The sequence below is a fragment of the Lytechinus variegatus genome, chromosome 11 (assembly GCF_018143015.1).
Source record: "Lytechinus variegatus isolate NC3 chromosome 11, Lvar_3.0, whole genome shotgun sequence".
NCBI classification, from domain to species: Eukaryota; Metazoa; Echinodermata; class Echinoidea; order Temnopleuroida; family Toxopneustidae; genus Lytechinus; species Lytechinus variegatus.
The window spans coordinates 33,123,764-33,147,726 of NC_054750.1; the positions used below are offsets into that span (position 1 = coordinate 33,123,764).

A 23,963-nucleotide genomic window follows, 5' to 3' on the forward strand; every position below is an offset into this window, starting at 1 on the left:
AATGCCGGGGACTCGAGATGCAGTTTTGCAACTTTGGGGTCTCCAAAAGACATATATTTTAACAAAGTTAATATATGGATTGAGGTGGGGGTACATTCGTCATGATTCATGTGCCAGAACTTCATTAAAGCAGTAACCTGCAAAGCAATGTCTCCTGTAAATTTTCCGAGAGAAACAAATTAGAAACAAATAAAACACAATTAATAGTGATTTACCGATACCGAAATGCATTTTGCCCGTATGTATCATAGATTACGGTGTGGCAGACACACCAACAAAAGCGATACGAGAAGCCGATTGAAGCTATTGTGTTGAGATTGTGTTATCTCGAATGACATACCATTGATCGCTTTATTGTCCGATTCGTGAGTGTGACTGGACATAGAGGTCGTTTTGGTCTCGTTTTAGCGCAATATCACGTCATACATTTTGACATATTTGCCGTCTTTCTAAGCAAATTAAGACACTAATACTGTCATGAAGCATATCGATGTTTTCGCTAATATATTCTCTTTCATGTAGAATGTTCACATTTTGTATCAATTGCTGTTATTTATAAAACAGTTCAGGATTCTTGAAAAAATACTCTTTTTAAATTATAATTTGCATAATTTATGTAAATTAGGTAATAATAAACAAGGATATCCCAATTATTTTATGACAATTTTCTTCCCTGTCTTACCCTAAGTCTTTAGTTTCCAATTTTAGGGCAGTTCTGCTGAAATATATATTCTGAATTACTTGTTTATACTATATCGACATAATATGCAAATTTATGCAAATTACTTGCTTATTTGCATAGATACAGCGTGTCTCTTTGGATGAATCTTTTTCTTTTGACTCAAGGAACATTTGTGCCAAGTGGGACATTTGTACTCAAAAATGCAGCGTTCAACCTCTTAACAAGTCTACTATATATAAACCCCTCAAAATTTTTTTTTGGAAATCTGAGTTTGACCATTAATTTCTCCCAATTCCCAATTTTACACAATGCATATTTGACATCATTTAAAAGATCATTTAATTCTCTTTACAATGATACCATGCTTGTTATGATCATGCCATTACGAAAAGAGTAGGATTCAAAAGTGTTAGATGAAGTCTGAATTGAAAAGCTGCAAAACGAGCAAAAAAGTTTGAAAATCTGAGTTTGGCCACTAATTTCTCCCAATTCCAAATTTTACACAATGCATATTTGATATTTTCCAAAAGATCAGTTGATTCTCTTTAAAATGATAACATGCTTGTTAGGATCCTGTCATCAAAAAAAGAGCAAAATTCAAGTGTTGGATGAGGTCTGAATTGAAAAGCTGCAAAACTAGCAGTCATGAAGGGTCAATAGAGATTAAAATCCATTCAAATCAAGCCCCTGCTTCTTCATTTCTTATGTTTTGTTGTGGTTTATGTTGGTTTGTTTGTTATGTGTTTGCTTGTGCAGAGGAGTGTTTGATTCCATTTTAATGTTGATGTTAAGGTGCATGAAAACAAAAGAAACCGCTGGGAAACTCACTCATCAACATGGAAGAAAGGAACAGTGACTTTCAATATTGTGTCATTTTGCAACTTTTGAATTTTGACCTTACCCCACATTTAAAGGCACTGCACCTCCATGTGAACCTTAATCATACCATGTAGGGTATCAATTTTAAAAAGAAATTAATGATCTATTCATTGATATTGATTACTCATTGATATTTACTAAAACCGAGGAGGGATTATCGATCAAAGTCAGATTTCCAAACTTTTTTGAGGAGTAAAAGTGAGAGCACATTTTAACTGACCCACGCATGTACACGTACTTTTAAAAAGGCTGTTGTCACTCCATTATTACAACTACCAACAAATAAGGAGAGAAATATGCCTCGACCCAAAAGATCCACGAGTTGTGGCCATTCAGGTCGGGAAACTCCGAAAGAAGATGTCAGTTCAAACAAGGGTAGAAGTAGAAGAAGTGTAGGAAGAGACAATTGAAACGGAAGAGGAGGCCAATGACGAGCAGAGCCAGGTAAAAGAACAAGACACACAAAACATCATTCATATAATGATACAATACTACGTTCATTGACAATAAATGACATTTGACCTTGATCATGTGACCTAAGACTTGTCAGTGATACTTGATTACTCTTATGTCCAAGTTTTATGAACTAGATCCATACACTTTCAGAGTTATGATGGTAATTCAACGAATACCCCAAACATTGCCAAAGTCCATTGGCCATATGACCTTGGTCATGTGGCCTGAAACTCGCACAGGATATTCAGTGATACTTGATTAATCTTATATCCAAGTTGATGAATCATATCCATAAACTTTAAAAGTTATGATGGTAATTCAACAAATACCCCCAATTGGCCAAAGTTCATTGACCTTAAATGACCTTTGACCTTAGTCATGTGACCTGAAACTCGCACAGGATGTTCAGTAATACTTGATTACTCTTATATCCAAGTTTCATGAATCAGATCTATAAAAATTCAAAGTTATGATGGTAATTCAACAGATCACACGAACATCACCAAAGTTCACTGACCTTTGACCTTGGACATGTGACCTGAAATTCGCACAGGATGTTCAGTGAGACTTGATTACTCTTATGTTCAAGTTTCATGAATCAGATTCATCAACTTTCTAAGTTATAATGGTAATTTAAAAAATACCCCCAAATTGGCTAAAGTCCATTGACCCTATATGACCTTTGACCTTAGTCATGTGACTTGAAACTCAGGCAAGGTGTTTACTAATACTTTAATAACCTTATGTTTAAGTTTCATTAACTAGGTTTATATATTTTCTAAGTTATGATGACATTTCAAAAACTTAACCGTAGGTTAAGAGTTTGATGTTGATTCCCCCAACATGGTCTAAGTTCATTGACCCCAAATGACCTCTGACGTTAGTCTTGTGACCTGAAACTCAATCAGGATGTTAAGCAATGCTTGATTAACCTTTTGGCAAAATTTCGTGAACTAGGTCTATATTTTTTAAGTTATGATGTCATTTCAAAAACTTAACCTTCGGTTAAGATTTGGTGTTGACGCCGCCGCCGGCATCCATCTATGAGTACCAAAAATGTGCATGTCCCGCCCCTTGGTCATATGAAACTCTTATCACTCGTAACAAAATCTTGACAACTCGTTTATAGCTCGCTTTAAGTCGTATAAAGGTCATACTAAGCTCGGTCTGACTCGTTTCGCGCTCGGTTCACTCGTACAGCGAGCGTAGTGAACTCGAAGTTGAGTCTTTTGTCACTGAAGCAAATTCCAGGAAAAAATGTAAATTTCACGCGAGCTAAGGCGAGAGCTCGCGCAGCTCGCGTCTGACTCGCAACTCCAACTCGCCAAAGTGGAAACCTTGCTTCGATTGACACGAACTGGCACGACGAGTTCACGCATAGTTTACGAACTTCCCGCATTAGCACGACGAGTTTGTGCAATTCGGACGGTGTCGTGCTGAACTATTCGTGAACTCGACGTGAGCTGTTCGTGTACTATTCGTGACAGTCGTGGCATATGGCGCGCACTGCCACGCATCCTTCCGCATCGTCCCGACGAGTTCACGAACAGTTTGCGCATAGTTCACGACCTGATCGCTAAATTTTGTCGTGACCAAAATTTTGAACATTTCAAAATTCTCGTCCCGACATGGCACACAGTCACGACGTGTCACGACGTATTTACGCACACTTCACGCCAGTTCACGACTAGTTTGCGCACTGCAAGTGTCAGGCTGGCTTAAGGGTTGCTTGAGCTAGAAAAGTTGCTGAGGAGATTTTGGCGGGTTGTGTGAAGGTTGCGAATGAAGTATAAAATAACTACGTGTGTGGAGCTGGGTTTGACTGGCATTGTTTTTGGTGCACAGGGGGAAGAAAGATAATACACTCTAGAAAATGCTGAGGGTCTGTCTCGAAGAAACTTTGCGCTGATGTGCTCCATTGCAATGAATTGTATATTTTTTGTTGACGTGCTCATCCTCCTGGTGGGCTCCTTCGATATCGCTTCCAGCAAAGTTTGGCACCGTTGAGGAGAACAACCGTGACATCCACAGCCGCAATAATCACAAATGCTATATCGTAAGACTCTGTGAGGTCGTACAGACGCCCTGCAGAATAGAAGGAATATTCATTATATTTCAAAAATGTTAGAATTAAGGTCAGTTTCCAAACAAAAAAACCTGACGAGACTGCACAGAAATAGACCTGGTCACGGAGGATTGTCTATTGTTACTGGGGGTGCTGTGACAATGCTTAGCACCCCCACTAACAATAGAATAATCCTCCATAGCCAGGTCCCTGCGCACGGATAACATACTTTATTTAAAAAAAAGACCATTTTGTTATTTTTTTGAAATAAAATGATTATAAAGATGGGCAACAGCTTTACTGTAATATCTAGAAAATAAATTAAGCTAGAATCGTTCATCAGAATATCAAGGATTTTATTTTTGTAACACATTTACGTGAAAACACCAAGCACTGACACGTACCCCCTTTATAAAAAGAAAATTGTAGATTAATATGAAAACGAAATAAAGGGTACTTTTAGCCATGAATATGAATGATAATCAAATCGACCCATTTTGAAATAAAACGTAAGCTATAGTCTTAAGTTTTAGCATTTAAGTTTGTGTTTAGACAATTGGAACTTACCAATGACTGCTCCTGATATCGGAAAGCTTAGTCCCACACCAATGAAAAACATGGACACACCAGCCTTATAATAGCTTTCGCCCACAACAAGGTATATCGACTGTATCTGTGACGTCACTTTGGCTCCCATTAATAAGCCAAAACAGGCGGATAGTGTCACAACAAAATTAAAGGTTTCCGCGACGTAATTGGTCCAGAATGCAGCTGCCGAGAGGAGAAAGATAAGTGAGTACCAGAGATCAAACCTGATCCCTGGCAATGACCAAAGGAAGCCTATTCCTAGACGACCGATGAAGTTGGCGACACCACCTGTGACAGACACAAGCACTGCTTCTTGTGGGGAAAGACCCTTGGCTAATGCGTTTGGGATCTCGTATGAAATCCAAGTGTTGTAAGAATAGAAGAACAAAAACCCTTCGATAAAGCAAAGGACCATTAATGGTCGATCTTTAAAGACGCTGAACCCCAGTAAGCGCAGGGCTTTAGATAGGCAGTTTGGACATGTTGCTGACTTGATTTCGGTTTCAGACCCGCTCTCCACAATGTATCCAGTCACAACAGAAGCTTGAGATTCGGTATAGCTATATGAATCGTCTTGGATCACCGTAAATTGGTCCTGCCCGTCTGCGTCCGAGCGTCCTTGTCCACCTTCCTGATCATTAACACTTGCACATTCTTCGTCGTCGATTTCCAAATCAACATTAGTTAGAACCATGTCTTCACCTTCAGATACATTCTTGCCATCATCAACCTTGCTCCGTAATGGTTCCAAAAGGGCACCAATGGCCACTATATGGCAGTTCAACCCAGCTAGGATTAAGAGAGAACCCCTCCAGCCGTACCAACGGAGGAGGTTCTCAAATAACCAGGGTACCGTGATGATCCCAGCGCTTCCTCCTGAGAGAATCGTTCCTGTAGCTATTGGTAGACGATCGGGAAAATAATCCTTGGGGCATGTGCTTGTTGGAAGAATGACGAAGATTTTCCCTATACCTGTTGAAACAATTTAATGTAATACATTGGTAAGGAATCATTATAAGGCCAATCGATTGCGACTGAACACGTGTAGCACAGGCAATAACCCATTACAAACATAAAACAATTATGATCCAACATTTTTTCTCAAATGTAAAGACCCACTACAAGCCCAAACAATTACGATCGAACACTTGCTTGATATGTAATGACCTACTAGTATTACAGGCCCAAACAATCATGATCGAATACTGAGGCCTACTGTTGAAAATCGGAAATGTTTTGTATTCATATTTTCTGCGGTTATGGCACTCGCCATGACTAGAAAACATGATTTGAAGAATGTTTGTCTGTTTAGTGTTATTTGGTTAAAATAGGTTATGTGTTTTATCAGGTAACAAAAGATGTTGCCGATGTCGAGATTGCTGCCGACCAGATAAGCCCAACTCTACATGAAATATATGGTTGGGGAGGGCTCTATTAAAAAGAAAAAAGAAGTCGTTTGCTATTAATAAAGTAGAATTCCACAGATCCTAGATCTGGTAATTATACTTACCATACGTTACATAGGCAGCCGAAAACTGGAAACTTGTTTGGGCAAGGGATGAAATTAGAAGCCCCACGCTCGAAATCGTTCCACCAAACATAACCAGCTGTCGAACCGAGAATCGCCAAAGCAGAAGGATATTGAAAAATCCTGCATGGATACACAACAAAATTAAATTATCATGATTTATCAATTTATTTCGAAATTAAAGTGATCAGTATACTGCAACCCTGACTAGCTAGAGTCATAGTTTTTTTTTAATTGTGCTTTGCCCGCTTGTGGTGTTTAAGCCAAGACCGGTAAGCTGGCGAAACGGACAAAATCAGTTCCAACAAGCGCTGTGAAAAACCACTGTTTAAGCATACTGATTTTTAAGGGGTGTCAAATCTAATTGGTAACTAACTTTTGTCAAATATGTCTAATTCTATCAAAGGATCACTAAATATCAATAAAAAACGGTGAGTGTTTATCAATTTGCCCCCTCCATGAGAAAGTTGAGGTTGTTTTAAAAAGAGATATTTTGGTTACCACAGAAATATGCAAGACTGAAGGAAAGTCCAAGATTGGATCCTATGTAGGCAGCACTGACATCAAACTCTCTTGTGAGATCGTTGATAATTAGTGAGACCGCTCTCACTATACCGTTTTCGAAGAAGGAGACAAAAAATACAGCAACCAGGATGACCCATCGCTTTGAACCCTTGGTGATGTCTTTAGTGCGCTTGCGCTTCTGGTGTCCATGTCCAGGGATGTCAGAATTATCATGAGCTGGTTGATCTAGAGAGTGAAAAAAAAACAAATATGGCAACTTGTTGCTTTCGTAATAATCATATACAGTATATACACTGTTGGTCATAAATGTGGAATATTTTTTTTCACCAAATTTTCACAGCGTAATTATTACAATATGATTTGAATATGGCATTTATGGTGCATGATAACCACTTTACTTTATTATTCTGCCTTTTACACACGTTTGACAGTGATATTTTACAAGTTTATGTCCTAAGCGATGGATGTCATGAGCATAGAACAACAATGACGACAATATACAGTAAATTAAAGGATCATGAATATTTATTTTCAATCTCTCTCAGTTTTCCAGATGACTTCTTTTTTGTGATTTCATGGACAAATTTGCATCAAACTTGAGTCATTGTTCTTACTCAGTCGCTAGTATCGTGTATGTCCACCCCTGGCACGAACCAGCGCATGCAGACGTCGTGGCATGCTGTCCACAAGCTTGTTGATGACGTCAACAGGCATAGCGTCCCATTCTTCCCTCAGAGCATCTGCCAACTCCTGCAGATTTTGAGGAATGACCTCTCTGTCATTGATGGCTCGGCCTAGGGCATCCCATGCATGCTCTATGGGGTTCATATCCGGCGAACAAGCTGGCCATGGCAACTGTACGACGCCCTCTGCCTCCAGGAATTCCCTTACTGCAGCGGCCCTGTGCGGTCTAGCGTTGTCATCCTGCAGTCGGAAATTGTGCCCATACGCTCGTCTTGCAAATGGAAGACAGTGGAACTCCAAGATATCCCTGTAGGCGGCGGCGTTGACGTTTCCGTCCGGAACCACCAGTGACGTTTTTCCTCCATAATGGATGCCGGCCCATATCATCACTGAGCCGCCTCCGCCTTGAGTCGTCTCGTGGATACATTCATCGCGAAGGTTTTCCCCGGCTAATCGACGAACTCGTTGTCTCCCATCCTTTCGGTCAAGGATGAACCGGCTCTCATCCGTGAAGACCACATGTTGCCAATGTCCTGGGTGAAGCCTTCTGTGCTCCCTAGCCCAAAGAAGACGAGCTACTCTGTGGCGAACAGACAGGCGTAGACATTTGGTCAACCGTCGTGCTCGGTAACCATGTTGGAGCAATCTGCGATTAACGGTTGACCGGGAAACGTTGATCCCATGATACCTCCTCCACAATCGACGAAGACGGCTCGTGGCCAATATCCGGTTTCTGCGGCTGAAATTCAACAGTTGGCGATCATCTCTTCTTGTGGTCAATCTGGGACGTCCTGGAGATTTCCGTGGCCGCACATTCCCCTCCTCACGTTGACGTTTCAGGATCTTAGAGACTGCACTCTGTGATATCCCTAGGACTTCTGCGATATCAGTCTGCTTGTAGCCCTCCTGTCGCAGTGCTACCACTCTCTCGCGTGTTGCTGTTGCCGTTGGACCAGGCATAGTCCAGGGAACGTCTCTACCGATTTTTATTTCAAACGGTACAAGGAACTAGAAAAAATGCAACCTTCTTATAAACAGTGCCAAATCAGGGAAAGGGATAGAATATCACATGCATAGGCTTTTATAGTCTACAACAAAAGAATTTATTACGTAATCCAAATTTCTCATGTTATAATGTCACCTGTGTAATGGGGAAACATTATGTAATCACTCAATTACCATTTTGTCTACGCGTAGCCTTTCAAATACCAACAAAACTGTCGACTTTTATTAAAATATTTTATTCCCCTTTATGACCAACAGTGTATATATATATATATATATATATATATATATATATATACAGTGCGACCCAGAAAAAACGAAACCGAGATTTAGTGATGATTTATCATAACTTAATCATAAATAAAATAGACAAATGACCTACCAACGTAAAGCTTAGAATCTCCTCTTTCACCTGGTACTACGTAGATTATTCCTCATTCACACATGAGTGAGCAAAGACAATTCAAAGAAAGAATGCAAAAAAATTATTTGGCGGAGTGTATCTAAATTTCAAAAAGAAAGTCACATGACTAAAAAGTTCAATATCTGCTCTTTTATTTGATACCTTTATCACAAAAAATGGTCAAGAAGTAAAAAAGTTATGGTCCCTCAAAAAATTCTTGTATTTCCATAATTTCATTAAATAAACGTGTTTTCACAAGTTTCCCACAGAAGATATCGCACGGTAACAAAAGAGTTAATGCATGGCTGATCGTGAACAAAACGGAGTGTCGAGTGAGTTTGAACGCTAGCCTGTAAAATCTCTTCATTTTATGAAATTATTGAAATTCAAGCCTTATTTCAAATAACCAGAACTTTGTTATTCCTTGACCATTTTCTGTAATTGAGGTATCAAATTAAAGACAGATATTGAACTTTTTAACAATTTAGTTTTCTTTTTAAAACCCAGATACGACCTGCCAAGTGACTTTTGGGAATATCCTTTTCAAATTATTTTTGCTCACTCATGCGTGAATGAGAAATACTGTAAGTAATTTCAGATGAAAGGAGAGATTCTAAGCTTTAAAATGGTAGGTCATTTGTCTATTGTATTTGTGATTAAGTTATGATAAATCATCGATAAGTCTCGGTTTCGTTTTTTTTGGGACGCACTGTATAATTCACCCGACAAAGGAAATTATAATTGGTATAGTGTCGAAAATCTGTCGATCTGACGGTCAATCGGATTGGGTTCGCCCTAGCCATTAGCCCGTCTCTGTGGTCTAGTGGTTAAGGCACCGGCGTTCAAAGCTGGGGGCCCGGGTTTGATTCCCGGCAGAGACATTTTTTCGGCATCACCAATTTTTCCAAAGGGTAGATAGCTCTGGTGAACCTTGATTTAAGCTACGCCTACCATTGTTCTCTTCATCCATTTCTTTACAATATTCAAATAAAAAAGAGTTGCCAAAAGCTGTTGTACATGTATAACTTTACACACACACACACACACACACACACACACACACACATATATATATATATACTGCGAAAACACCGGTGTTAATTCAACACGAGGCTGGCACACCACAGAGGCGTTGAAAAAACACCAGTTAAGAATCAAACAGATATTGGTTGAACACTAATTGGTGTTGCTTTAATGTCAAATTGGTGTGGGCCTATCGCCAAACCGGTGTTGTTTCTCCACCTCTCTGGTGTGGACCGATATAGATACAAGGTATGATAGAACCTTGATGAAAACGTACAATGCATGAAAACGTTCATTAGTTATATGAAGACATAAGTGGGGGGAATGAAAAAAGTAATTAAATCGGAAAAAACAACCTCGTATTCTCCATATACTCAGGATTTCGCATCGAAAAACAATAAGTGCTTAAAGAGACAAACTTGTATCAAAAATATCAAAACAAATCTTGAAACAACCCAAAGAAGATGTCAAGTATAAGATATCCTTTTCTTTTCAAAGCCATATTGTATAGAACGATACATGGATGGCGTTGAATGTGTGAACTACTTCGACAGCTCTGGGCTGATTTGTTTTATTTTACTTCCAATATCACCTGTATCTTAATTATATTCCGGATTTTCACAGTTCATGAACTTTGCCTTGGTATTCCAGTCCTCATTTATTTTCTGTTTTTTGAGGACGTTGGAGAGACCAGCATAATGTAAAATGCCTCGTGACCTACACTCGCAATCGAACCCTAAGACCAATGAGTCTTTAGCGCCGTGGCCGAGTGGTCTAATTAATTAAGGCACCTCGCTATACATTTTAAGTCCGAGGTTCGATCCCCGGTTGCGGCACCTATGCCCGTGAGCAAGGCATTTAATCTACATTGCTCTTTCATCCTGCTTTCAAATAAATGCAAATGCTATGTAAATTATTGGATATTAGGTGTGCACTTGTTAAAAAAATAGCGAAGCCACGCTCCTGACCCCGAAACTTCGGGGATTCACAACGTACCCGCACGCACAGCGACTGATAGTTCCTATAATGCCTATGGGTATCACCTATGGATGTGAATAAAAACATGGAATCGTTCAAAAAAAAGCTGGGCTATCTTACAGCGGATATTGTGGGTATCAAAACGAAGGTAAAGGCATGGTCACACCGCCCGAGCGTTGTTGGAGCGGTCGTGGAGCGGAGAGGAAAAAATCATCACCGCTCGCTCCCGTTCACCATTTTCGATTTCTATTCTTCTTTTTATGTTTTCGATTTATGTTTTCGATTTTTTCCCCCAATTTTGTGAGCGAAATTCGGCCCTCTTTCCCTACCGCTCCATGACCGCTCCAACAACGCTCGGGCGGTGTGACCATGCCTTAAATGACATAGAAGTAGCTGTTGAGTTCAATGGGGAAAAAGTTATGAAGATCAAGAAGGTTATTATCTTGAAATTTACGACCAACCAGTCTCGAATTGCTGACCTACAAAATGAGCTCACTTCATTGGAGATGTATAACCGCCTTTCGAAGCTACATTTCAATTCAATTCAATTCATTTATTTTCTCTTTCAATCTTTTTACATTGACAATGATAGTTCAATATACATATTTACAAAATATAACATTTAAATCAGTTTTTATAATACAATAATACTATGAAATGGAAAGAGAAGGAGACCAACTAAAAAGCAGAGCTTGTAGGATGAAGGCCCCCTTTCATAAGTACATTTTATGAATAAGAATAAGATAAAAAAGAGAATAAACAATTTCTCTATATATGTAATGAATAAAAAATGAACAAATAAAAATGAAAATAAATAATAAAAATAAATGAATAAGTATACACTGTATACAGAAATCATAAAACGATTAAACATATATACAAGAAGAAATTAATAAACATATTTACATGTTAAGTTCTGAATTACATTACTTTTTGAAGAAACGATAATCTAATATGAATTCAGAAGATATTTTTTAAGCTTTCCTTTGAAATTTTGTATTGAATTACATTGTATAATATCATTTGAAAAAGAATTCCATAATTTTGGACCAGTAAAAACAAATGTCTTCTGTGCAAACGATGTTCTATTTAGAGGTAAATGAAAGGCACTCGCCTGATGGCGAGTGAAGTGCTTATGGATTGTATCATTTTTTGTACAAACATATCATTAAAAGGTAATGGTAATTGTTTATTGATAAACTTGTACATTAACTGTCCGAGTTGAAAAGAATATAAATCTTTAACCTTCAAGACTTTATTTCTCAAAAACAGAATATTTGTATGTGCCCTGAATTCTGCATGATTAATAATACGAATTACTCTTTTTTGTAGAATAAAAAGTCTATTAATTTGAGAATTCGCTGCGTTACCCCATGCAACAACTCCATAATTCAAGTAAGGTAAAATTAAGGTTGAATACAATGATAACAAAATATAATGGGGTAAGAAGGAACTTAATTTTCTAATGACACCAATGTTGCGAGCAATGATTTTACAAATATTATCAATATGTGCTTTCCAAGAAAGTTTTTCGTCAATGATCAGTCCCAAAAATTTAGTAGATCGCACTCTTTGAATGACAGTATCATTTGAAATTACATCTTTTGGTACAGTCGTAATCTTGTTGCTTAATAACTAGTCTGATCGTATCAATGCTTTGCACTAGGGTGTCTTTCCCTCACTGTTTTAATCGTCTGCATACACTCAATTTTGGGTGTTTGCATCACCGTTTGTTCAACTTTTGTTAAAATTACTGTTGCGATAATATGGGAGTTTTTCATTGTCAAATTTGCCTTCTCCCCCGGGGGTCACTTCCATTGACGAGTGGATGCCATGCGCATTGGCGACGGAAGGCAAAAATTTTAGGAGGGGACAACCAAAAAAATTTTGACAAGCAAAAAAAAAAAAAGGTTCTCAACCCCAAAATTTTAGGGGGGACGTAGGAAAATAAAGTGACAAGCAAAAAAAAAAAAAAAAAAAAAAAAAAAAAAAAAAAAAAAAAAAGGTCATCAACAACAAATTTACGGGGGGGGGGGGGACCGTCCCCCCCTCCTCAAATTTAAGGGGGGACACGTCCCCCCCGCTTCCGCCGACGATGGATGCCATGCGCGACCACGCGAAAAAGCACCTTAAAGAAGTATTTTCCATATTCTGAAAATGCACATCTTAACAGGTATTGGCATATAAAAAAACACTAATCTTATCAAATATTGGAAACAAAACGATACTACTGGAAATATCCCCTGAATTGAACTCCTAAACAAGTACAGCGATATTTTAATTGTTATGTCACCGACGTCGGCCGTCGGTCTTACCTTTTTCCTACATCATTAAGTTTAGTACGGCCCCACCTCCCACACCTCGCGCAATTCGTACTCTAAACACGTAGTGTTGACTATTAGGGCAGAAAGTACATCCTTTATAAGAATTTTAAGTCTTCTTATAGCCTCTCAAATTTAACCCTAAACACATAGCTTTCCTAGCGAAATAGATACCCCTTTTTCATAATTTTTATTGTTTTTGACGCCCTTTATTACATTAAGTACGTAACGTGCCCTATCTTGAAAAAGACACCCTTTTTACGTGGTTTTTTGGGGTCGCGGATGGTTTCCACTCGTCCATTTGTGTTGTTCCCATCAACCACAATTTGATTTCAACCTTAACATTTTTGTAATCGTACATGTCTGTTATCGTAGTTTCCAAAACAGGTTATACCTCGGTCACATTTGCTCTACAGCGGCCGTATGGCGAGTCAAAAACAGCTGTTTTAACATTTTTGTGTGAGCTACATAATTTGTTTGGATAAAAATGAATAAAATTGTGGTTTTCGACTATAGCGCAAATGTGACCGAGGTTTTAACCTGGATACATGACCCTTGTCGCAAATACCTTTTCTAATGAGGTCTGTTATCGTCAGAATATCCAAAAGTCGTTAGCAATTTCACTCTCCAGGCTCTTACATTCCACAATACTCTTGTTCAAATGTAAATTTCAATTATTATGATACGATCCAATGCTTTTATTGAATCAAATTAGGCTAAGTTTCATTTACATGCTCAGTATGAGTATTTCCTTTATTCGCCCGGCACTTTGATTTCATGTTTTTGTTAGTCAAAGCTGATGCACATAGACCAATTGTTTCGATTAGTATCTGTACCCAATGTGCATGAATAACAAATCCCGGGTGACCCACTTTTTTGTAACAAAAAAATAAATGAGCCCGGAGTCTTTTCGTCACACATGTACGCGCACGCCATCAGACACACCCACTATGAACATACACTCGCACCTGCACGCATAGGCGGCGGAAGCGGGGGGGGGGGGGGGACGTGTCCCCCCTAAATTTGGAGAGGGGGGGACGGCCCCCCTAAATTTGTTGATGATGACCTTTTTTTTTTTTGCTTGTCAATTTATTTTCCTACGTCCCCCCTAAAATTTTTTGGGTTGAGAACCTTTTTTTTTTTTTCCTTGTCAAAATTTTTTTTCTTGTCCCCTCCTAAAATTTTTTGCTTCCGCCGCCAATGCCTGCACGCACCTTTTACCCAAATTGGTTTGGACGGCTGTTTCTACGGCCTACTTTGAATCTGGATGACATTTTGAATAACGCAGTGTGTTACATCGGATCCACATGTAGATATTACACTGCCCACGAATTTAGCACACTGTTTAATATAACTAAAAACTTCTGAAGTCGGGTTTAAATTAATTCCTGGTTTAAAGTTTTGGTTTAAGTATGGAAAGCCGATTTAGACACAATCCCTAACAGTACACATCCAATTTATTAACTCAGACGACACTCAAACTACCTGGGAATGATAAATGAACTATATTGAGGTATTTTTCTTCAATATCAATACAAAAGGATATAAAATATTTAACATAAGAAATATACAATGTGAAAAGAATTTTTGAATTTTTGGCTCCCCATAATTTTAGCATAGAGTAGACCATGGTCTAAGTTAAACCTGACTTCAGAATACGGGCCATGGACTTTAGCGTAATGCACATTAACATCAAAAGCTTGCAAAGGAGATTTGACACGTTCAGTGAGTTTTATTCCGTACTCAATACATTTCCCTTTTCTGTAATCGCCATGTCAGAAACATGGTGACACTGTTCACACTTCGCGTAGCATTTTCAATATTGATAATTATACATTCAAATTTAGTGATCGCAAACGTGAAATGGGAGGGGGTGGCTTTTTAAATTCACGATGATCTACATTTCAAAATAAGACACGATATTTGACTTCAAGGTATAGAATCTCGTTTCATAGAAATTATCGATAATAAAAATGAAATAGTCGGTGTAATAGCAATGCCAACTTGTTTGTTGATAAATTGGAATCTTGCCTCCAAATTATTTCATATGGAAACAAGAATACTTTTCTCATGGCCGATTTCAACATCGATATATCTATGCCTTACACTACACTGGGCCAACAGTTTATCAATATATTTTCATCATTTTCTTTTAAATCTTTCGAATAACAAGAACAATACACACACAACTCTTGATAATATATTTTCCAATATATGTCTTTTAAATAATAACAATAACGACGGAATAATTTCCTATGACATTTCAGATCATTTACCCATATATCGAGATGATAAACATTTACCAAAACAACAAAAAAGAAGCCAAACGTAACATAGAATCTATGAAAACCGAAATGAGTAAAAGAGGGCTGGGAAGATGTTTACAGAGAAGACAAAGTCAATCGTATGAAATAATTTTAAATAAACTTCTTCCCTACTATGGTAAAAATGAACTTTTGACAAGAATCACCCCCAGAAAAAACAACCATGGACCTTGCATCCAAAATTCCATCTAATGCTAATGACGTTTCAAATTATTTGGGTAAGTATAACCTTGCCGAACATTCTTTATTTTATAATCCTACTTCTATTCATGAAATTTTGGAAATTGTTCGATCTTTTAAATATACTAAATATAGTGGCCATGTCGGTATCAGCATACATTTACTTTAAAAGTTTTTTTGGCTTCTCCGCTATTATATATTTTCAATTTATCTCTCTCAAATAGAATTTTCCCTGATCATTTCAAACTTGCAAAAATGATTTCTATTTACAAAAAAGAAGACCCTTGCCTAATTTCTATCTACCGTCCCATTTCATTACTACCCAGCATATCCAAAATACTTGAATAAAAATCGTTTATAACAGACTGTATTCCTTTCTTTACACAAATAAACTATTGATTCCCAATCAATACGACTTTAATTATGAAAAAAACATTGATCTGACTTTGCAATCTTACAATTAAAGGAAAAAATCAGATTCACTTTCCAAAAAAGAGCACACGTTTGGGGGTTCTATGGATCTATCGAAGGCTTTTGATACTGTGGATCACCATATCATATTGGGTAAATTAAAGGTCAAGTCCATCCCAGACAATTGTTGATTTTGAATCGATAGAGAAAAATCAAACAAACATAAGGCTGCAAATTTCATCGAAATCGGATGTGAAATAAGAAAGTTATGACATTTTTAAAGTTTCGCTTATTTTTCACAAAACAGTTATATGCAAATGAGAGAGTCGATGATGTCCATCACTCACTATTTCTTTTGTTTTTTTTATTGTTTGAATAATACAATATAACAATTTTTACAGATTTGAAAATAAGGATGAACTTAACTTAAACATAAACTGTTAAAATAATGGTAATTCCACATGTTTAGGGAGAAATAAAAATTTGTTGCACTTGACAAGGAGGAGAAAATTAGAATATTTCATATTTCATATAATAAAAAAAATAAATGGTGAGGAGGTGATGTCATCAGTCTGCCAATTTGCATACCGACCAGGATGTGCATAGAACTGTTTTGTGAAATAAAGCGAAACTTTAAAATGTCATAACTTTCTTATTTTACATCCGATTTTGATGAAGTTTTCAGTGTTTTGGTTGTTGGATTTTTCTCCTTTTTTTCAAATCAACTTTTTGTTGGGGGTGGACAAGTCCTTTAAAGACTTTGGAATCAGAGGTTTTTTTTATTTATCCAACTAATGGCAATACGTGTGTTGTAATTCTAAATCATCCAAAGCTTTTACCGTTAAGTGTGGAGTACTACAGGGCTTCATCGTAGGTCCTTTGTTATTCTTTATTCATATGAATAATATTATTAATGCATCACCTTTATTTACATATGTTTATTTTGCAGATGAAACTAATGCATTTCATTCTCACAAAAAACTTAGACTTGCTTGTAACAATACCCAATCACGAATTAAAAAACTGTTCATGTGGTTTAAATCGAATAAACTCTCCTCAAACATTAACAAAACAAATTTTAGATACGTTCAACACATTAATTCTAAACATATATTTCGTGTTTCCATTACCATCAATAACATACGTCTCGTTGAAAAACAAGAAACAACATTTTTAGGGGTATTAATTGATTCTAATTTAACTTGGAACAGCCACATTCATAATGTTGACACACTAGTTGCCAGAGGTATTGGTAATTATATTATATAAACTGAAATATTGTCTTCCCTAAAGATCACCATTTATGTTGAATAATTCTTTTATTACATATATCATATTGAAATATTTCGTGGGGTATAATAGCAATGAAATGAAAATAGACTCTATTTTGCGCCCCCCCCCAAAAAAAGGCTGTCCATATCTGCTCTCACTTACAATATCTAGCGCGTACTGATCCTATTATCAGAACTTCAAAACATTTAACCCTATCTAGGCCGGGGGGCCTCGGAGGCCCTCCCTCAACGAATCGCGCGATATTTTCGCCGTGAGAATTTTTTTTACCGCGCCGCTCGCTGAGTTTTTACTTTCAAGTCGTGCGCAACTTTTGAGACCAATTTTGCGTCACCCGGGTATGTGGTTCCGAAATTACGCAACATTATGTAAGTGCATGTCAGACCGAAAATTGCTCAAAAACGTGATTTCGTGTACAAAGTCAATGCAAATTGTGTTTTCAACCAAATTTCATAAATGTATGATTATTTCTAGTTTTGCTAGTCTATTAAATGTATTCATTTTTTTGCTTCTTATGATCACAGAAGAGTCCCCAAAAAATTTCATTGAAAAAACAATGAAAAACAAAAGGTAAAAAAAACAACAAATAAATACATAAGAAATTGCAAAATACAATATAATACATAAGAAAATGATTTGATATCACAATTTTTTTCATGTACTCTTGCTAAGGACACCACAAAGAGTTTCTATACCAAAAATTAGTACATTTGGAGCTTTATTTAGGGAGTTAGAGGAAAAGTATGATTTCGCATACTAATTACGCATAAATTAGCATAATCACTTAATAGCGATTCGCATGAAATAAATTTCTATACAATCTTGTAGATTATGTCCCAGGCAACCCGTGTGCCAATTTTCGGCGCGATCGCGCGGTCGACGGCCGAGATCTTAGGGGGGGGGGCCTGGGAGCCTTCCCCCCCGGCCATAGGAACTCCCAAAATACCCCGGCCTAGATATGGTTAAAGGAAACGATATTCTACTCTCCAAACTGCCGCCTTCATGTACACTGTAAGAAAATTTATCCTTAAGATAAAGGAAGTTCCTGCAGCAGAGTCTCGCGAACACCTGTAATCTTACCGAATTGCTTAATCTTACAGGAAATTGGTATTTGGTGTATGGAATTTTACAAATTTCCTTGAATAAAACACCCTTTTCCCCTTTTTAAACAGACTTGTTCTGTTAAATTGCAGAAAAATTCCTGTTTTATGAATTTACAGAATGATTCTGTTATTGCTTTCTGCAAAATCTTCTGTTTATTTTCTGTAAAATCACGTTTTTTTTAAACAGTGTACAAATTCCCCACTGATACTATACCTACATCCTTCCAAAACATTTTTACTTACAAAAGCGACATTCATTCATATCCTACACGTCACTCCTCAGATTTTCATTAAACAAACTCGAAAATAATGTTAGAACAGAAAACAATAAGACACATGGCCCATATATCATATATATATATATGTATATATATATATAGAACGGTTTACCCAATCATATTAAAATCGCTGCTTCTATCTTTACTTTTATAGCTTCTTTGAAAAAAACCCGCTTGTATTCAGATATTTATAATCTCTCGCACCTACTAGCACACACTTCATTTTTCAATCTATAGTTTTATTACTCTTTTGATGATTTGTGACATTAAATTTTTGTTTTTCTTTCAGACCCAACAACTTTGAAAGGTTTCCATGTAGCCGTTCCATTTTTGGCTGCTATAAGTTCAAGCAAAATTTTGCTCATATAGTTTGACACTGCATTTCCCCCCTTTACACTAAGGTGGCTCGCCACTACTGTGTATTTATGTTTAACTCTATTGTCACTTTTTAATATGTACTTTATGATATATTATTACTATGTTCGTGCATTGTAAATTTATCTTGTATATCAAATCCAATAAATGCAGAAAATCTTGCAAAAAAAGGCGTTGGAGATTTATAAGAAAATATTTGATTTTTTTGTAAATAAAAATTGTCAATTGTAGATGTCACTTTATAAATAAATATCAAAGTGGTATGCAGTATGTTTTTTTTTACGAAATCCTATACAGCAAATGTAAAAGATATCCAGGAGGCCCCAGGGGTCCGCCCTGCCTATTTGCTAAGCATAAAGAAAAAGAAAAAGAGGGGAAAGAAAAAACGAGGAAGACGGGTTAATAAAAAAGGTGAGGGGAAGACTTGGAAAAAAATATTTTCTGTCACTATTTAAAATTTTCACTCGCGCTTCGCGCTCACATAGCATGTTCGATGAGATACATATCTTGCTCAATAGGCTGATATGGAGCTTAAAATATCAAGTCTTGAAGTCAATATACAAAAAATATTTCAGCTCGGACATCGAGCGTTCATTATTTTGTTTGAATTACAAATTGATTTTACAAAAGTGCTCTGTAAATATTCCGTCTGAGTCAGGTATGAGTAGGCCTATCAACAGTGTCGGCTCGCGCTCCGCATTATTTGATTTGTCAAGTACATATTCCTATCATGTATTCCATAAAGTTCTCAAAATATCCATTTTCAGGTTTGATCAAAGGGTTTGATTGTCAAAACGTAACTGCTAGCACGGCGCGTGCGCATTTTGATTGGCGAGATATGTATATCTCTCTCTCAAAAAAAAAACTACTACTTAAAATCCCTTTTAATAAAAGTTGATCAAAAATTGCGCTCGTATTGTTAAAAAGATACTAACCCATGCATCCTATGCATACGAGCAAAAGTGCTTGAAACTTCAAATTTTCAGGCCTTAATCAACAAATTTCGCGCTCTCATTTGGCTCATTAGATTAATAAAGAAGATAATAACATTTTCCTAAATTGCTTATATTTAAAATGTGTCTAATTCTGAATGGAATCTCGTCTACTTTCATCATTCGCTTAGGAAGAGGAATAGGAAGATAGTCACCATTTTCATATGATGACAAAATGTCCGTAGAATGTCTCGGTCCTAGGTCTAAATGATAATAAAAAAAAGTATCAGCTTGCACTTCGCGCTCGCATCATTTATTAGGTGCGACCCATCTTCACTTCACAATTTTCTTACACAGGGTTTTTAAAATATTGTTTAAATTGACCCTTTTTCAGAATGGAATATAAAATATTTTCAGTTCGCGGTTCGCGCTCGTTTTTTTAAATTTCCATGATAAAACGAATGTATTAAGAGTGATTTAGAACCTAAAACACGCGCACTCATGTTTATGGATATACGCAGCATATTCTTTATTCAAAACATGCTTAAATCATCCAGTTTCAGATCGGATATTTTTTTGCTCACGCTTCGCGCTCGCATTATCAATGTAGGAAGATACCAATTACTCATCCTTTTCATGATTTACAAAATGTCTCGTTTATAGGTCTAGCTCTCATTTATGTTCTGTTCGCACTTCGCCCTAGCATATACCGATTCTGTTCAGGATTATAATAAGTGCCTAGAATGTCCATTATTTTAGGTTGGGTCTGTCAAACATTTCAGCTCGCGCTTCACGCTCGCATTATCTGACTGTTTAAATATGCATCGTCCCATTTCGATCAGAACTAGAACGTATATTAAAAATTTCTGCTCGCGCTTCGCGCTCATATAATTATTTAGTTACATACAAATCATGTTCAGGATCACAAACAATGTCAAGAATGTTCAATTTTCAGGACAAATTTTAGCATTATAATTTGTATCATTCAATTTGTTATGCGCGGCAGGATATATTATTTTACTATTTAGCTGCGCAATATAAATGCTCTTTTATTATTATTATCATAATAATAATAATAATAGTAATAATAATAATAATAATGATGGTGCATCATCATTATTATTATTACTATTATTATTATTATCATTGTGGGGTGCAATTTTGAGGGTTTCACAGATTTGGTCGACAAATGGAACAGTCTTTTATAATATGTTAATGGCATGAATATATCAGACAGTTCTCTTACCCATATTTGATCCAACAAAATTTCACTTCGTGATATATCAATGCTGCTGGAGTTCAGTCGAATACACCAAATTTGGAAAGGAGACCCAAACTTGGGGCTATGTACGCCAATGTGACGAGTGAATGTGACATAGTTCTTGAAAGGGATGTGCCTATCATGAACTCTAAGACGGTCACAGACCAGTAGCTTTCAGAGATTTCGTGAGTCTGATTTCTTTAGAATGCCAAATGCGTAACAAACACCTATTATTCAAGAATAGTTACCCGAGTCAAAACAAGATGTTTTGTGATAGGGAACTGACATTAGAAGGGTATTGAATCTGGATTTATTTGGCGTGAGAATGTTCTTCCTTTTCAAATTGCTTACAATCAAAATCGGGTTTATTCAGAATTTGAATTACGCGACGTATGCATTACATGCATTTTACACCACTCTGAACTTGTTTACACCATGTTGCTTTAATAGGTCGACAAACAAAAACACGTGAAACAAAGGCTTCTACAGGATTCAGTGTGTTTGTTCTTATAGATCCGATATCAGTAAATCCAATCCAATATCTGTTTCAGTACATTTTAATGAATCCGTATAGATAATCCAATCCCACTAATCCGAGAGCTTTTATCATTTCAACAAATTCGATATTGATTAATCTCGATAGATCCGTGAAAACTGTGGAGTCCACGATAAAGAAAAAGAATCATATATACCCAGAAGCGTCGATCGGGGGGGGGGGCGATCGCCCCACCAATGAAAATATTGGGGGGGCAAACATATTATTTTGCCCCCCAATAATTCCGGATATACAAAAAAAAGAAGATTGTAATGTTCAGCAAGCGAGATCAAGATACACAACTCGTTCTTTATTTAAAATCGTGTTCAAAATGTCCGCTTTTCAGATTGGAATTTAAAAATTTTGTAGCTCGCGCTTCGCGCTCGCATCATTTCTGTAGCAAGAACCCATACTTTTCATGATTAAATAGGTGAATGTAAATGTCCCATTTTCAGTTTTAAGCTTCTAAAGAACTCCTACTTCGATTTGCAATAATTTTTTCTTGGATATATATCTTGTTCTTTATCAAAAACTTCCATTAAACTGTCATTTTTTCAGATCGAAATATCAAAATTTTCAGCTCGCGCTTCGCGCTCGCATTTATTCTTCTTCTAGATACCAATCTTGATCATTAATACCAAAATGCTTAGAATATCAAGCTTTGAGGTCAGAATAAAATATATTATAAAGAAATCTCAGCTCACTCTCGGCACTCGTACTATCTGTGTAGTGAGATATGTATATCCTCCTCATGAGTTACAAACAGCCCTAAACAGGCATGCTTTTCCTGTCAGTATGCTAAAAAAAGAATCAGTTCGCGCTTCGCGCTCGCATTAATTTGTTGGTGAGATACGTGTCTGTGTCTCATGAGTCATATATATATATATATATATATATATATATATATATATATATATATATATATATATATAATATATGTATATGTGTGTAGGTGTGTGTGTGTGAGGGTGTGTGGATGGGTGTCTTGTACGATCGAACGCCTTTGGAACGTTAATGATTTTGCGGCTTTTGCCCCCCCCCATTCTTTTTTTTGCTTTTCCTTGTTCATCCTTCCTCTCCTTTTCCTTTTCTCTTTCTTTCCTTTGTCTTTCTTTTTTTTTCTTTCTCAAAATGGATAATAAACTCTACTGAATACAAGGCATATAACCTAGAGAGAAGAGAGATATATCTTATTCTAAAACTAAACTGAACAAAGACCATCATCTTATGTGGTCATCATACTCATATAAATGATATGTATCTACATGTACAAATAAGTAATTAGATACTAATCAGATATATATACTTCTCTCTTTCCGTCACGGATAAAAGAAAAACCTGCTATCGAATTATTCTTTTTGGAAGCGTTTCGTTCTTTGAACGAAACGGACCAGTGCATTTTGGACACCAGGGTATCAAGAACTTAGGAGCCTCAAGATTTCCTTGGGATCGCCGATGTCTGCCAACTTACTATACTTATCCATTAATTATACAATATCTGTTATAGTTAATCTCTGTTACAATCTTAGAACAGCTATAACTTTGCTCACCAAAACCGGATATGCATGATTGACATATCAAATTAAAGAATTTATTTAGATCGAGCTAGTGATAACCATAATAATCAGTTAAACATCTCCAGGAAATTGTTATTCTACAAAAACGGTTCAAAACATGCATAACTTTCATGTTCTTATCTACGTCATTATTAGTGTAGAAACATGCATGTAATATCGCCAGCTACGACAAAAACCTTATAAATCAACCAAAGAGAATTTCTTAGCACGAAATAAAACCCATTTCGTGACAATATCTTTCTGGAAAAGTGCCTATATGTCTCTACAATATGGACAGTCACGAAAGAATTACACGATATTAGATGATCAATGATTCGAAAAGCATACAAATTGGGAAATTTAGGAAATCGCCTTTATATTAGTTTTGAAATGTCTATTATATTTGAAATAGTAGGCAACTAGGCGTGTTCAGAATTTTTTCATACAGCACGCTCTGCTGATCTTTCTAAAAGCAAGGACATGGTGGACATAAAATACATTTAATACAGCACATTCTACTGATCTAGCTAAACCATACACAGTGGACAAGGATTCTATTCAACAATTTTTATTCGTATGGC

General features: G+C 36.7%; 1 protein-coding gene across 1 annotated transcript; it reads right to left on the minus strand.

The window, feature by feature from the left end:
* Positions 1–3,577: 3,577 nt before the first annotated feature.
* On the minus strand, positions 3,578–21,344 carry LOC121424584 (monocarboxylate transporter 7-like). The gene is made up of 5 exons (XM_041620324.1): positions 21,277–21,344; positions 6,700–6,948; positions 6,181–6,321; positions 4,650–5,642; positions 3,578–4,102 (listed from the first exon to the last, which is right to left on the minus strand). Exons 1-5 carry the CDS (start codon positions 21,278–21,280, stop codon positions 3,969–3,971), a joined length of 1,521 nt encoding a protein of 506 aa, XP_041476258.1. The 5' UTR covers positions 21,281–21,344; the 3' UTR covers positions 3,578–3,968.
* Positions 21,345–23,963: the final 2,619 nt, after the last annotated feature.